General features: G+C 47.7%; 4 protein-coding genes across 4 annotated transcripts; 1 reads left to right on the top strand and 3 right to left on the bottom strand.

Moving 5' to 3' along the window:
* Positions 1 to 2,928: 2,928 nt before the first annotated feature.
* GGS25DRAFT_317368 (uncharacterized protein) lies at positions 2,929 to 4,775 on the bottom strand. Its single transcript, XM_049257783.1, has 4 exons — positions 4,152 to 4,775; positions 3,789 to 4,061; positions 3,516 to 3,701; positions 2,929 to 3,398 (listed from the first exon to the last, which is right to left on the bottom strand). The coding sequence occupies exons 1-4, from the start codon at positions 4,304 to 4,306 to the stop codon at positions 3,182 to 3,184; spliced, it is 831 nt and encodes a 276-aa protein (XP_049115465.1). The 5' UTR covers positions 4,307 to 4,775; the 3' UTR covers positions 2,929 to 3,181.
* A 319-nt stretch (positions 4,776 to 5,094) lies between these two features.
* GGS25DRAFT_494227 (uncharacterized protein) lies at positions 5,095 to 6,875 on the bottom strand. The gene has a single exon (XM_049261334.1). The coding sequence runs from the start codon at positions 6,660 to 6,662 to the stop codon at positions 5,304 to 5,306; it is 1,359 nt and encodes a 452-aa protein (XP_049115466.1). The 5' UTR covers positions 6,663 to 6,875; the 3' UTR covers positions 5,095 to 5,303.
* Positions 6,876 to 7,072: 197 nt separating this feature from the next.
* On the top strand, positions 7,073 to 9,150 carry GGS25DRAFT_317386 (uncharacterized protein). The gene is made up of 2 exons (XM_049257785.1): positions 7,073 to 7,951; positions 8,012 to 9,150. Exons 1-2 carry the CDS (start codon positions 7,513 to 7,515, stop codon positions 9,019 to 9,021), a joined length of 1,449 nt encoding a protein of 482 aa, XP_049115467.1. The 5' UTR covers positions 7,073 to 7,512; the 3' UTR covers positions 9,022 to 9,150.
* A 1,303-nt stretch (positions 9,151 to 10,453) lies between these two features.
* Positions 10,454 to 11,486, bottom strand: GGS25DRAFT_317381 (uncharacterized protein). The gene has a single exon (XM_049257784.1). The coding sequence runs from the start codon at positions 11,197 to 11,199 to the stop codon at positions 10,561 to 10,563; it is 639 nt and encodes a 212-aa protein (XP_049115468.1). The 5' UTR covers positions 11,200 to 11,486; the 3' UTR covers positions 10,454 to 10,560.
* Positions 11,487 to 11,751: the final 265 nt, after the last annotated feature.

Raw genomic sequence — 11,751 nt, forward strand, 5'->3', positions numbered from 1 at the left:
CTAGACTTTCGATATCATCATGGGGACATCACTTTGTTCTTTCACATTTTCTACCTATCTGGGGTATACCCAGTCCTGTGACCGAGGATTCGTAATACACCTCTTGGGTTAGGCTTTCCGGCCACACACACACACCGTTCCCAAAAGGACGCGCAAGCAAGCCACTCCAAGCTTTCCGCTTCCAAGACTTTTGAGGAAAGGCAATTTAATTGCATCATGAACAAACTTAGACTGCAAGATACCCCAGGTAGGTTAGGCATACATCAGGTATGGTTAGTTTTGTACTGTAAGAGGGATGTAATCTACGCCGCAGCCAACCCATCAAGGTTTCGGTTTAGCTAAGCAAACGGTCTTTTGATGCCCCTGGAAACAACAACGCCCACCCCCCTATTTTCTTACCCCAAAGATGTAATACTATGTATGTAGGTATTAAAATAAATACCTCGTATAGTTAGTGATCGATATTCCAAGTGCTTCTAAAAGGAGTGAGCCACTGTTGTCGGCCCAGGTGGAATGACCTTTTAGATCGGAGCGTTTGACCTTGTCTCCATCTTAAACCCTGCTTAAGCCCTGTAAACACCTACTTAGTTAGATTACCTATACAAATTGTGTGTTGATCATATCTTAAAGTATGAGTATCCTAGGTAATTACATATACGGCGTAGTATTGTATTTATTATTACTATCGGGCCCTAAAACCTTAAATCTAAAGCCTTTTTGGGCTGTAAAACGCCGGTTTCGAATTGATATTTAGATTAATAAGCCGGTTATTTGGATGGCATGTGATTATCTTTAAGGCTAATATATAATCGCTTAAAGCTTTACTTATTTAATATCTAACCTAAACGTTTAAAACATATAGCTATAATAATGTAATCGGTATCGATTAAAAGAGAATTTAATTATTAATTAAATGATATAAGTTAAATATGAATGCGATATTTAGTTGCAAAGTTATTTAGATATATATATCGTGAGATATTATATGACATCTTCTCATGTGACATCTTATTATGTAACATCTTATCATGTGACATCCTTAAAGGGTGATCACGTGCGCCTGCTTTTCCAGCTAGCTTATTTATTTGAATAACTTTATAACCAAATATCGCACGAATTCGAGACCGGTATCAATCGATTCCTTATTTAATGCGTTTTCGATTAATACCGGTTACACTTATATAGCTATATATTTAAGGAACGTATTTAAGATAAAAGAATTAATTTAAAAGGTTTAATGTACGTAATATAGTGTATATAACCATTCATAATTTATATTTTAAGATATGATCGCCATATAATTTGCTTGGGTAATTTAACTAAGTGGGTTTTTACAGGGTTTAAGATGGAGACAAGGTCAAACGCTCCGATCTAGAAGGTCATTCCACCTGGGCCGACTGTTGTGGTGCTTGGCAAATTCACCGTCTGGTGGATTGATGTCCCGGACCGGTGGGTGTCTACGCGTCTGCTTTTACTGATGGCTATAATTATGTACGAACATATCTGCTCTACATAACGTTAATATCTGCCATGTATGTGTTCAAGGAAGAGGGAGGAGGTAGGTATATACCTCAAGCTAATATATATATACATATAACAATATCATCATCCTTATCGAAGACTACGTGTTGTTTAGGTATGTGCATTGCCTCTATTTACACTAACCTAGGTACTCTACCTACTTACCTACCTACCTACATACTTAAGTAAGTATACCAGTCGTCAATTCCCGTTAGTTGTTAACCCCATTCCATCTAACCAAGCATCCAAGCCTCTGTCTACCCAATCCCAAGGAACCATATGTACCGTCCCCTACCCTACCCGACCATGCCCTACGCATATACCGACACGACAGCCGTGCTGCCGCGGCGAGGCAACTAAGCCCAACCGAGTAAGAACGAAGAAGGCAGCCACACATAACATGTATGTACAGTAGTTATTAGTCCAGTTTAGCTAACCCAAACCCGAACTAAAATCTACATTTTAGATTTGATGATCATCGCTAGCCGACCAACTACACTAGTGTTTTTTGTAGGTTGCATTGTCGATCACTACCTACCAGCAGCAATACTATGTACATAATCCGTAATAATGGATTACTACTTATTAGTTATTAGCTAGCTACAAGCTGCCACACACTGGCTGGAGTAGAAGGTGGCCCTTGGGCCTTGGGGGTCCTCACTTTATTAAACCTTGAACTCGCTAACTAATAATTAACTGATAACTACTACTATGTAATGTAGGTAGTAGTAGTGTGGTATGCCCAGATCTGGAGCTAGTAACGCTGATTGCCTATTTGTACCTTGCTGCTGGCACTGCGCCTCGTTATCAATTTTGTTTTCGTTGTTTGTGCGTAGGTAGGTAGGTAGGTTGGGCAGGTATCAATCCATCTTGTTCCATTGGCATCGACGAATGTTTCGTCTGCGATTGGTAACGTGGAGGAGGTATGTGTCGATTAGACCCCTAACATACTACTGTGTTAGCAAAACACTGAACTGTTACGCACCTAGGGACCTAGGCCATTAATGCGGCACAACTGTAGGTATGTTATGTAGGTACCTATGGATATCAGTGAATTGTATAGGTCAATTATGTGTATCTGAATTATTCATCACCTCCAATGTTACTCGAACTGAGGTCTCGCCTAAATACCTAGTACCTACCCGCCTATCCATAAGCAGGCAAGTAAGTATACAGGTATGTAAGTGCAAACCCGCTGAAGCCTAGAGCCTACATGATATGTGTACCATACCATGAACGCCCCGTGACTCCCCATCCCCTCCCCGCAAAAAAGAAAAAATAGAGAAATCCATAGCCAAACGCCCATCACCCCCCTAAACCCCTCAAGTAGTCCTTATGTGTATAGCCTTAAAAGGCTTCTGTACAGTATGTCCAAAATTCCAGCCCATTATCATAATAATTATCGTATCTTTTTCCGAAGCCCGCGTGTACTGTGTATATCCCATCCAAGCCCTATCCTATCCAATCCTCCGCGTTTATATGTTCTAGACCAGAGGGCTGAAACCCTCGTAAGATAACCACCTACCCACCTATCTAATTAGGTAAATAGTAGATAGTTATCCCAAGCGCCATTCGTGTATATAGTAGTAAAGTGCAGTGCATAGTGTAGTGTAGTGTAGTGTACTGCAGTGTTGTGTTGTGTAGACGCCACTTATTTTGTCTAAATCTCACGTTTGCCCTTGGGCATACCACCATCGGTGTAGACATTCATCTGCACGATGGCTCTGCCATCTGTCATACCGACAAAGGACGGCCACCGCTTTACGCGATCATCGTCGCCCACGTCTAGTGTGAGGTACACGGCCCTTCCGGCCTCGAGGAGACCAGGATCGCTGGACCGTTGGTCAACTTGTTCGACTTCTGGTTTGATTGTGGTGCTAGAAGTAGGAAGGTGTTTCGTTAGCAACTGGAGAAGGGCTGGGGAGAAAATGTAGTGGGTGTAGGATGATCCAATGTAATACAAAGAAAAGGAGAGGGGGTGTATGGGGACATACTTGGACGAAATCGTGCCAGTAACCTCTTTTCCACAATCACGACCATCTGTGGCCGTGCTTTGCGATAACCTTCGGGATTCCCTTTGGGCTTTGGCACGCTTGAAACACATTTTCATTGCCAGGTGTATTAGATGTCCGATACCAGCGACGACCAGTACGGGAGTACCTAACGCAAGAGCCCATTGTCTAAAACGCATTAAATCTGATTAGCCGTCGTTCTATCTCATAAAAGAAGTAAAAATAAGTGGAGGGAAGTTAGAGGGGTTTACATACGGATGTCGCACATCACACAAGTGATGCCAAAGCGCAAGCACAATGCCCAAGATGGCTATCTCCGAGCCGAGCTGAAGCATCGTCCACGTCGACCAGTACAGCGACATGAGGTCCTCTCCATCGCAAAATTGCAACGCGAGAAGTGCAAAGACCTCCATCACGAGAAATACAGCGGCTAATAAGAACAACCCCGTGCAGCATATTAGGCTCCTCTTCAGTTTCCTCCGGAATAAGTCTTCGCGGTATTCTGGATGGTCTTTGTACGTCATTGTCCTATAGTCTCTTGTTAACTCCGCTTTGCTTACATCTAATAGAAGGTGAAGCTTGGGTGGGATTCCACATCACTGCTTGCATGCTACTTACGATTGGAATAGCCATGATGCTATGAATAGGGTAAATATGACAAGGAAGAACATAGTCCAGTAGATGCCATCGAAGTGCGGCCTATCGAAGCCCGCGGCGAACTGGGCATAATTTGGGCATCGTAGGGGATCGTACGGTGAGAATTGACCACCCATTCTATGGAGCTTTTGATAACGGTAGCTAGGTAGCTAGGTAGGTATGTAGGTGCCTGTAGGTGCCTGTAGGTGAAGAAGCCAGCAGTAACAGGTTTGATTGTAGTAACGATCAGAGGCGGGAATGGTTAATTAATCTACTCCTATAAGATACAGATACAAGCAGATACAATATATCAACAGGCCGGTCTTGGTGCCAAGCGATGATTCTCAGAACTGGAAGCGGCAAGCGACTCTACCGTACGCCACGGCTGGCGCCGTCGGGGAACGAATACCCGCTTCTATAGGCTCAAGGGGAAAAGGAATGACATCTATGGATGTAATTGATATAATTGATAAGATTCCATCATTTTAGGGCATAGTATAGTATGGTATAGTGCCGAAAGCCAAGGACCCGGGGAGGTTTATAGCGGCCGAGAGGGCCTGCGCCGTGAAATTCATGACAAGGCCAAGTCCTTAGAAGAAGGAGGGCAGCTCCTTGTGTGCGGGAGTATGCCAGAACGGTGAAACACTTATCAGTAGCTAGACATGTAGGTAATGCTTGCACGTGTCAGTCTCCCAGTACTGCTAGAACTTTAGGGCCTCGACACGAGACTGAGACGGGACGTTTGATGTGGGACACCGCATGTCTAGCGTAGAAGTAAGAGCAAAGTTTAAGATGAGAGTGAAAGGTAACGAGTAAGCTTATCAGGTTTCCTGATTCAGGCAATTCCCACTTGCTCCTACACAGCCTCACGCTTCTCACTTCTTCACTTCTGGGCGGTCGCGATGGCGTACAACCAGAGTGTTGATCGATCCTTGGCAAATCAAAAAAGTAATCCCCCAAGCAAGACAAGGAACCCATAATTTGCAGAATCGAATCGGGCTCTTGGGCATTGTGGCTATCTCTTCTAGTGGGGATCCTTAGCAGAGCCCAACCATGGCCGATCTCAAGCTATCTGTGAATCTCAGTAACACGTAGATCATTAAGGGGATTGCAACCTTACGGCATAGATCTAGGTTAGTAATCCATCCCTTCCATCAGTTCGGTACGGTCCAGAATCATGCCCTTTTGGCCAATGTACTCTCGTAGAGAATCCCAGTCCGGCCCTTCTTCTTCACCTTGGCGCCATTTCTCCCGGAACCCCCACGCGCAACTAACTTTATCCAACGCAGCCCTCTCATCCTCTCTCATCCATCGCATCCGTAGAGGTACACCGGGAGCCCACGACACCCGTTTCATCTGGTCGTTTGCCGTCGCCATCGCCACAAAGCCAATGGACGCCGTGCAGCCGACGTAGGCTAAGATGCCGATAAAAGCCACATTGGTTGCTGTATCGTTGTCCATGGACTCTTGTAGACCAGATAAGCTTGTAGCTAAAATATAGGCGGCAATAGGCGCCGCAGTGAACGTTGCTAACGGTAGTGCGCATTGGCGTACGACTTTATTTCGAATAAATGCTTTCTTGCTGTAGCTGTTCTCAATAATCCCAACTGCCGCATCTAGATTCTTAGCTTCGATGGCAGTGTCAAGCGCCTTCTCAATTATCTTTGGTTGAATGGCGTTCGCTAGCCTGTTTGGATTCTGCTTGGCGTAGCTAATGGACCCCGCGGCTTCGCGAGGCATTGGCTTCGAAGCATACAATTGAAAGACCTGGGGAAGAGACTCAGGTCTGCCAAGGCGGGCTTGGACAGAGACGTATTTTTCCAGTAGTTCAGATGTGATGAAAACATTCGGATGTGATATCACCTCGTAGGCAGTATCTGATACCATGTCGATGATTTGTTTGACCTGGGCTGTTATGGCGGCAGCACTTGTGTCTTCAGAAAGCTCGGATGACTTGGAATTGCTCGTACTGTCCAGTGAGAGGAGTTCTGCGGCAGTCGAATCAAGCTCATTCACCATATGAGTTATTTGAGGTTTTACAGTATCGTCCATGATATAATCAGCTACGATGTAGCATGCTTGAAGCGCAGCCATCACGTCAGCTTCTGGCGGTATGCGTCGATCTGAGACGACTTTTAGTTTACTTTTTTCCAAGTAAGTCATCATATTAGTGATGGATGACAACTCGGCACGTTCTGACTTGGGCGCCGCCCTGGGTACTTGCTTCACCGGATCACCACGTTCTCCTGTAGTATCGTGGATATTCCGGGAGCCAGGTGTAGAGTTAGAGTTCCGAGTCGGCAATACTGCCGATACTAAGGGCCGTGGCTGGGCTGTTTTGGCTCCCAATTGGGGTTTTCCATAGTGTGCCCGTGACCCGGCAGGATTGCGAAATCTCAATAAGGGGTTCGTAGAGTATAAGCGACGGTTGATGACCGAATCACAAATCTGACATAGAGGCCGCGAGCGCGGGGCAACAATAGGTCGAGGCATCTTGCTACCTACTGCATGTAGGTACTTAGTAGAAAGTAACACACCCTGTTCTCAAGCTTAGGTAGGCGATGAGGCGAAAGGAAGTTCAATTAAGAATTCGGCAATTAGTAAAAGTTGGCGGGATTGGGAATTGATTAGCAAAGATCTCGGATGCGACAATTCCCATTCGACATTGCATATGTACTACTAGTACTACCTACATGTAGGTATCCATGATGGCATGATGTACTACATACTAGGTAGTTATATGTACTACCTAGTAGTAGTAGGTACCTATAGTACACATGTATTATAGGTGAAATTGAACATTGAAACAGCCCTAGAGCCTTATCGATAACTATATATGTAGTTAACTAATCACTTAACTAAGTAACTAAATGCAAGTTGTACTCTGCGCCACAACGTGACGACACAGCATGGCTACATGGCGGCTGAAGAAAGGTTAAACGCTTGTTACCTTGAACCTCGTACCTTGAACCTCGAACATTGAACCTCCCTTAAATCAATTTATCTTTAGATAAGGCTCCGAGTCACTTCGCATTGCGCGTCACTCACTTACTCACACACACTCTCTCTTACCCAGATACTTACCCAGATACTTGCCCATAACTCTAGCCATTCACTTGGAGAGAGAATTGATTTTACCACTTTGCCATATCATTCTAAATTATATCTTTCTTTCTCATTCTTGCTTCTAGTGACCGACTGACCGACTGACCGACCGACTCTATTGTCAGACTATCTCTCTCATTAAGAAATCCAGATTACCCACCAACCCGACGTTTTCGATACTCAAACCAAGACTTACACCCTCGATATTCAAAGGAGTGCCTGAGTCTTTCTCTTCGAAATGCCTCCTCCTCCACCACCACCGCCACCGCCTCCAGGTATGGGAGGGCCACCACCACCTCCTCCACCCCCCGGTGGTTTGCCTGCCCGTCCACCCGCTGGTGTTGGTGTTGGCCGGGGTGCCTTGCTTGGCGATATCACAAAGGGAAAAGCCTTAAGGAAGGCCGTTACGAACGATCGGTCTGCTCCCATAGTGGGAAAAGTCTCGGGGGGAGGAGGCGGACCGCCGATGGGAGGAGCACCCCCCGTCCCCGGCATGTCTAGGCCTGCAGCACCACCCGGTGGCTTAGCACCCCCTGTACCCGGCGGCATTAGAACGAGAAGCAATAGTGATCACGGAAATAGTAGTGCGCCAACAGAACCAGCCCCACAGTTATCAGGTTTGTTTGCGGGTGGTATGCCGAAACTCAAGAAGCGTGGTGGAGGAGTAGATACCGGAGGTAAATTCGTGGCCCCCATCAAGTCTCGAGGTAAGAATAGCAAGCTCACATTGGATCTAGCAAACCAAACTGCGTCGTATATGTCTGATACAGAATCATCTCCATCTGCCCCCAAGGTTCCATCAGCGCCAAGACCTCCCTTCGGAGCTGCTCCCGCCATACCAGCACTCCCCGGCCGTGCCGTGCCAACACCCCCGGCGCCGGGCCCCCATGCATCGATAACCAATCTAAGGAAAACGGCAAGTGATGTTCCACGACCGATCTCGACTGCATCCTTAGCATCTTCCAAAGGGCCCCCGCCTCCCATTGGAAAGAAGCCACCTCCACCACCCGGGTCCCGAAAACCACAGACTACACCCTCTCATCCGCCTCCCCTACCCGGTGTGCACGCCCCTCCGCCTCCGTTACCCGGCACCCACGCACCACCACCTCCCCCATCGTCTGCACCGGCTCCCCCGGTTCCACCTCCTCCTCCTCCAACAGCTGCACCAGCGCCACCACCCCCTCCGCCAGTATCTGCACCCGCGCCTCCACTACCACCTCCAGTTGCAGCTCCCAGACCACCTGTTGCGCCAACACGCTCGCAACCACCTCCCCCGCCACCTTCATCCGCGCCGCCCTCGAGCGCCCCATCACCATCACCTAACATCGCCTTACAAGCTGCATTGCGCGCCACTGCAACAGGAGGCCGCTCCTCACCAACCTCCATGCCACCCCCGCCACCCCCTTCATCCGCACCTACGCCGCCAGCGCCCACAAGAGAACCTTCCGTAAACCGACAGCGCGCGGGCTCGAATCTGCGGTCAATGCTAGACCCAAGCTCCTACACCCTCGCTCCAAACGGTGGCAGCGCAAAGAGCCTAAGCCCGACACCAACCGGCAACAGCGCAACCAGCCCACGGGACTCAGGTCGACTCGGAGGAGGAGGGGAACGGTACATAGTCCAAGACAGCCGGTGGCGCTTCAAGGATGAGAACGAGCTTCCCAAGCCCCGACAATTCCAGGGCGGTCCCCGCAAGTACCGCGCCGGCCGCGGAAGCAGCGTGCCCCTAGACTTGAGCGCGCTCTAGGAGGGTGAGCCGAGTTGGAGGAGAAGCACTACCCATATTCGTAAAGGAGGAGGGAGAGGAGGGCTCCAAGCAGGACGAATCAGAGAGGACGAGAAGGAGGACGATGCTGCAAGGGAAACGGGGAGCATGGCGAGGAGGAATACAAATTCGAGTGCGAGCCCGAGGAAAGATAAGGAAGGGTGGTTGCGTATCCGTTGGTGAAGCTCGCCGATATAGCCAACCGACTAACTCAAGCTATCTACCTGCCTACCTAACTCTATGAAAGGAGGTAGAGTACCTAGGTATATGGTATTCGAAACCCCCCCCCCCCCAAGGGGAAGAAGAAAAGGGTGGTTGGTGATGAAAAAAAAAGGGGGGAAAGGCGCGCATTTGTTATCGTTGCTGCTGCTGCCAGCCCATCCCATCCCATCCCATATACATACGTACGTCTTTATGTCACGCCGCCGCTTACGATAGAAGAAAGAAGAAGAATACCCCCCCACCAAATAGAAGAATAAATCCGATTAGTCTTTTGCGATTCCTGGATGGGTATGTATGTAAATTTGCATACAGCGTAGCATTATCGAAGCGGTTCATGTATTTCTCCCCCCCCCCCCCCTTTTTATTTTATTTTATTTTTCTGTCTTCTAGTAAGTAGGTGCCTAGGTAGGTGCTGCGTTTTACATGAGCGACATCGTGATAATCTATGTAGACGAAGAACGGATTTACTAGGCACCTAGGTAGCCTACCTAACTATGCTACTCCTATTGGCAGCACATGGACTTTACTTCACAGGATCAAACCAAGGCGGCATCGATTAAGGCATCCATCTCTTATATTCTTTTCATTTAGCGACCTAGCAGGTTCATGACTACTTGCAGCAATCGATCTGTTTGCCCATTGCCTTGGGACATGAAATAGCCTCCCATCCATATATAGCGAAAATCCGCCTACGCGCCTGCCATCTTACTGGAATTACCACATGGAGGTTTTGGGGACGACAGGGGTCAATGCTGTCTGAATCTGTGCAAGCTGGAGGTTGTCTCCCCGGCGGCCCACACGGTCGATTTTGTTGACCATCTCAATAGCTGATTCGATGATATCGACGAAAGCGCCGTCCCTTTGGAGCTGTTCGGGCGTCCACGTGACTTCGTCTCCCAACTCAAGGTCTCGGTTTTGCTTGAATGCCTCCTGGACGATTGTGGATTGGAAGGATGCCTCATACCAGGTCGGAAGCTGGCCAAGGTGCGGGATTCCAGGAAATTGCTCGAGGGTAATGTTCATCAAGCCATTCTCCCGCGTCATGTTAGATGGTGCCATGTCATGCACCTCGCAGATCTCCAGCATACATGAGGAGGGGAACTTTTCTTTGCCATCAATAGAGCAAGGGGAAACTCCTTCAACTTTCTCATAGGAAACAGTGTTTCTGACTCGGACCACGTCGATACCAGCTTGGTAGGCATCTACAATGGCGAATTTCAATATAGGTACACTAGATTCCTGCGGTCTATTTGGAAAGTTAGTGAAATAATAAAAGGGGGCCTGAACAAAATACGTTACTTACACGACTTCCATACGATCAATGAGGTCTTGCACAAACCCACCAAAGGTATCACGCAAATCTTGAGCCTTCGAGAGCGTGACTTGAATGTCCTTCGTGCGTTCAGGGCAATGCACAAGGAAGCGTGATGCGTCACAGTTCCGGTAGACTTCATATGAGAAGTCCATTGCGTCAATCTCTATAATGAAACTGCAATGCTCTCCGTTCTTCAGTCGTGCAAAGCAGGAGACCTCGTAGATTGATCGACGTTCTTGGCCCCGCCACACTCTTTTCCCAGATTCATTGTCGAAAATGTAGGCGATGGAATTTGCATCTGCCCCCTCCCCAGTAAGGATATTTGTGAAAATCACATCTTCAGAGCTAAAACGGTGTTTATCTAGGATCATCTTAGCCTTGCGCAACGATCTGCCTCGATCTCGAACATGTTCTGCCATCGCGCACACATATTTGCCTTTAATATTTGTGAGGCATAAAAATCCGATTTCAGCCTTGAGTGTTAGCTTGCCAGTGAAAATGCCCAAGGAACTTGTCATTCGGACGAGCTTCTGATCTATCTCTGGTACTAGCGGGGAATCAGGATCGTGCTGGGCCATGGGTTGCTGATCGTTAGTCAGCATTAACATCTGCTCGGCATTCATCTCTTGCTCGTCATGGGACTCTAGTATGTCGAGATCGAGCGGTGCATGGCTCTGTGTTTGAGTCGCCTGGTAAGTGGCCGCTTTAGCTTCGGAGTGAACACTGCTATTGATATCTCTGTTTGGTGGCAGGCTATCACCTGGGTGCAACCTTTGTTTTGCCGGAAAAAGCCATGACTCATAGGCCTCGTATGCTTCTGCTCGCTTGAGAGGTATCGGGGGAGCTCCCTGGTAGAGATCCTGGGGCGAACACAGGCTTACAACAACACCTCTCCAGAATATGTTTTCATAGTTTGAGACTCCCTCACTCAAACGATACTTAGCACGATCCAAGAAGAAGGTTGGAAACTGAGTCGTTACCCCGTGCCTGAGATACGTAAGTTTACTTCGAGCATTTTGTTGCTCCTCGGCATACACGAAGTTCTCGCAACGGTGTTCAACCTGGGGTACTAGAAACTATGATCACGTCAAATGACAGCTTTCGATGCCTCGATTAAAGAAAACAACTTACTGCGTGCCTAAGCAAAGTCGTGAGTTTCCGCTTGATCTTGTCAA

The sequence above is a fragment of the Hypoxylon fragiforme genome (genome assembly GCF_022984875.1).
Source record: "Hypoxylon fragiforme strain CBS 206.31 chromosome Unknown GGS25scaffold_6, whole genome shotgun sequence".
Taxonomy (NCBI): domain Eukaryota; kingdom Fungi; phylum Ascomycota; class Sordariomycetes; order Xylariales; family Hypoxylaceae; genus Hypoxylon; species Hypoxylon fragiforme.

Coding starts and splice junctions, on each gene's coding strand:
- GGS25DRAFT_494227 (XM_049261334.1), bottom strand. CDS start 6,662: ATGCCTCGACCTATTGTTGCCCCGCGCTCGCGGCCTCTATGTCAGATT.
- GGS25DRAFT_317368 (XM_049257783.1), bottom strand. CDS start 4,306: ATGGGTGGTCAATTCTCACCGTACGATCCCCTACGATGCCCAAATTAT. Junction 4,062..4,151: donor GCATCATGGCTATTCCAATC/GTAAGTAGCATG, acceptor AAGAGACTATAG/GACAATGACGTACAAAGACC. Junction 3,399..3,515: donor ACTGGCACGATTTCGTCCAA/GTATGTCCCCAT, acceptor TCCTACTTCTAG/CACCACAATCAAACCAGAAG.
- GGS25DRAFT_317386 (XM_049257785.1), top strand. CDS start 7,513: ATGCCTCCTCCTCCACCACCACCGCCACCGCCTCCAGGTATGGGAGGG. Junction 7,952..8,011: donor TGGAGGAGTAGATACCGGAG/GTAAATTCGTGG, acceptor CATTGGATCTAG/CAAACCAAACTGCGTCGTAT.
- GGS25DRAFT_317381 (XM_049257784.1), bottom strand. CDS start 11,199: ATGAATGCCGAGCAGATGTTAATGCTGACTAACGATCAGCAACCCATG.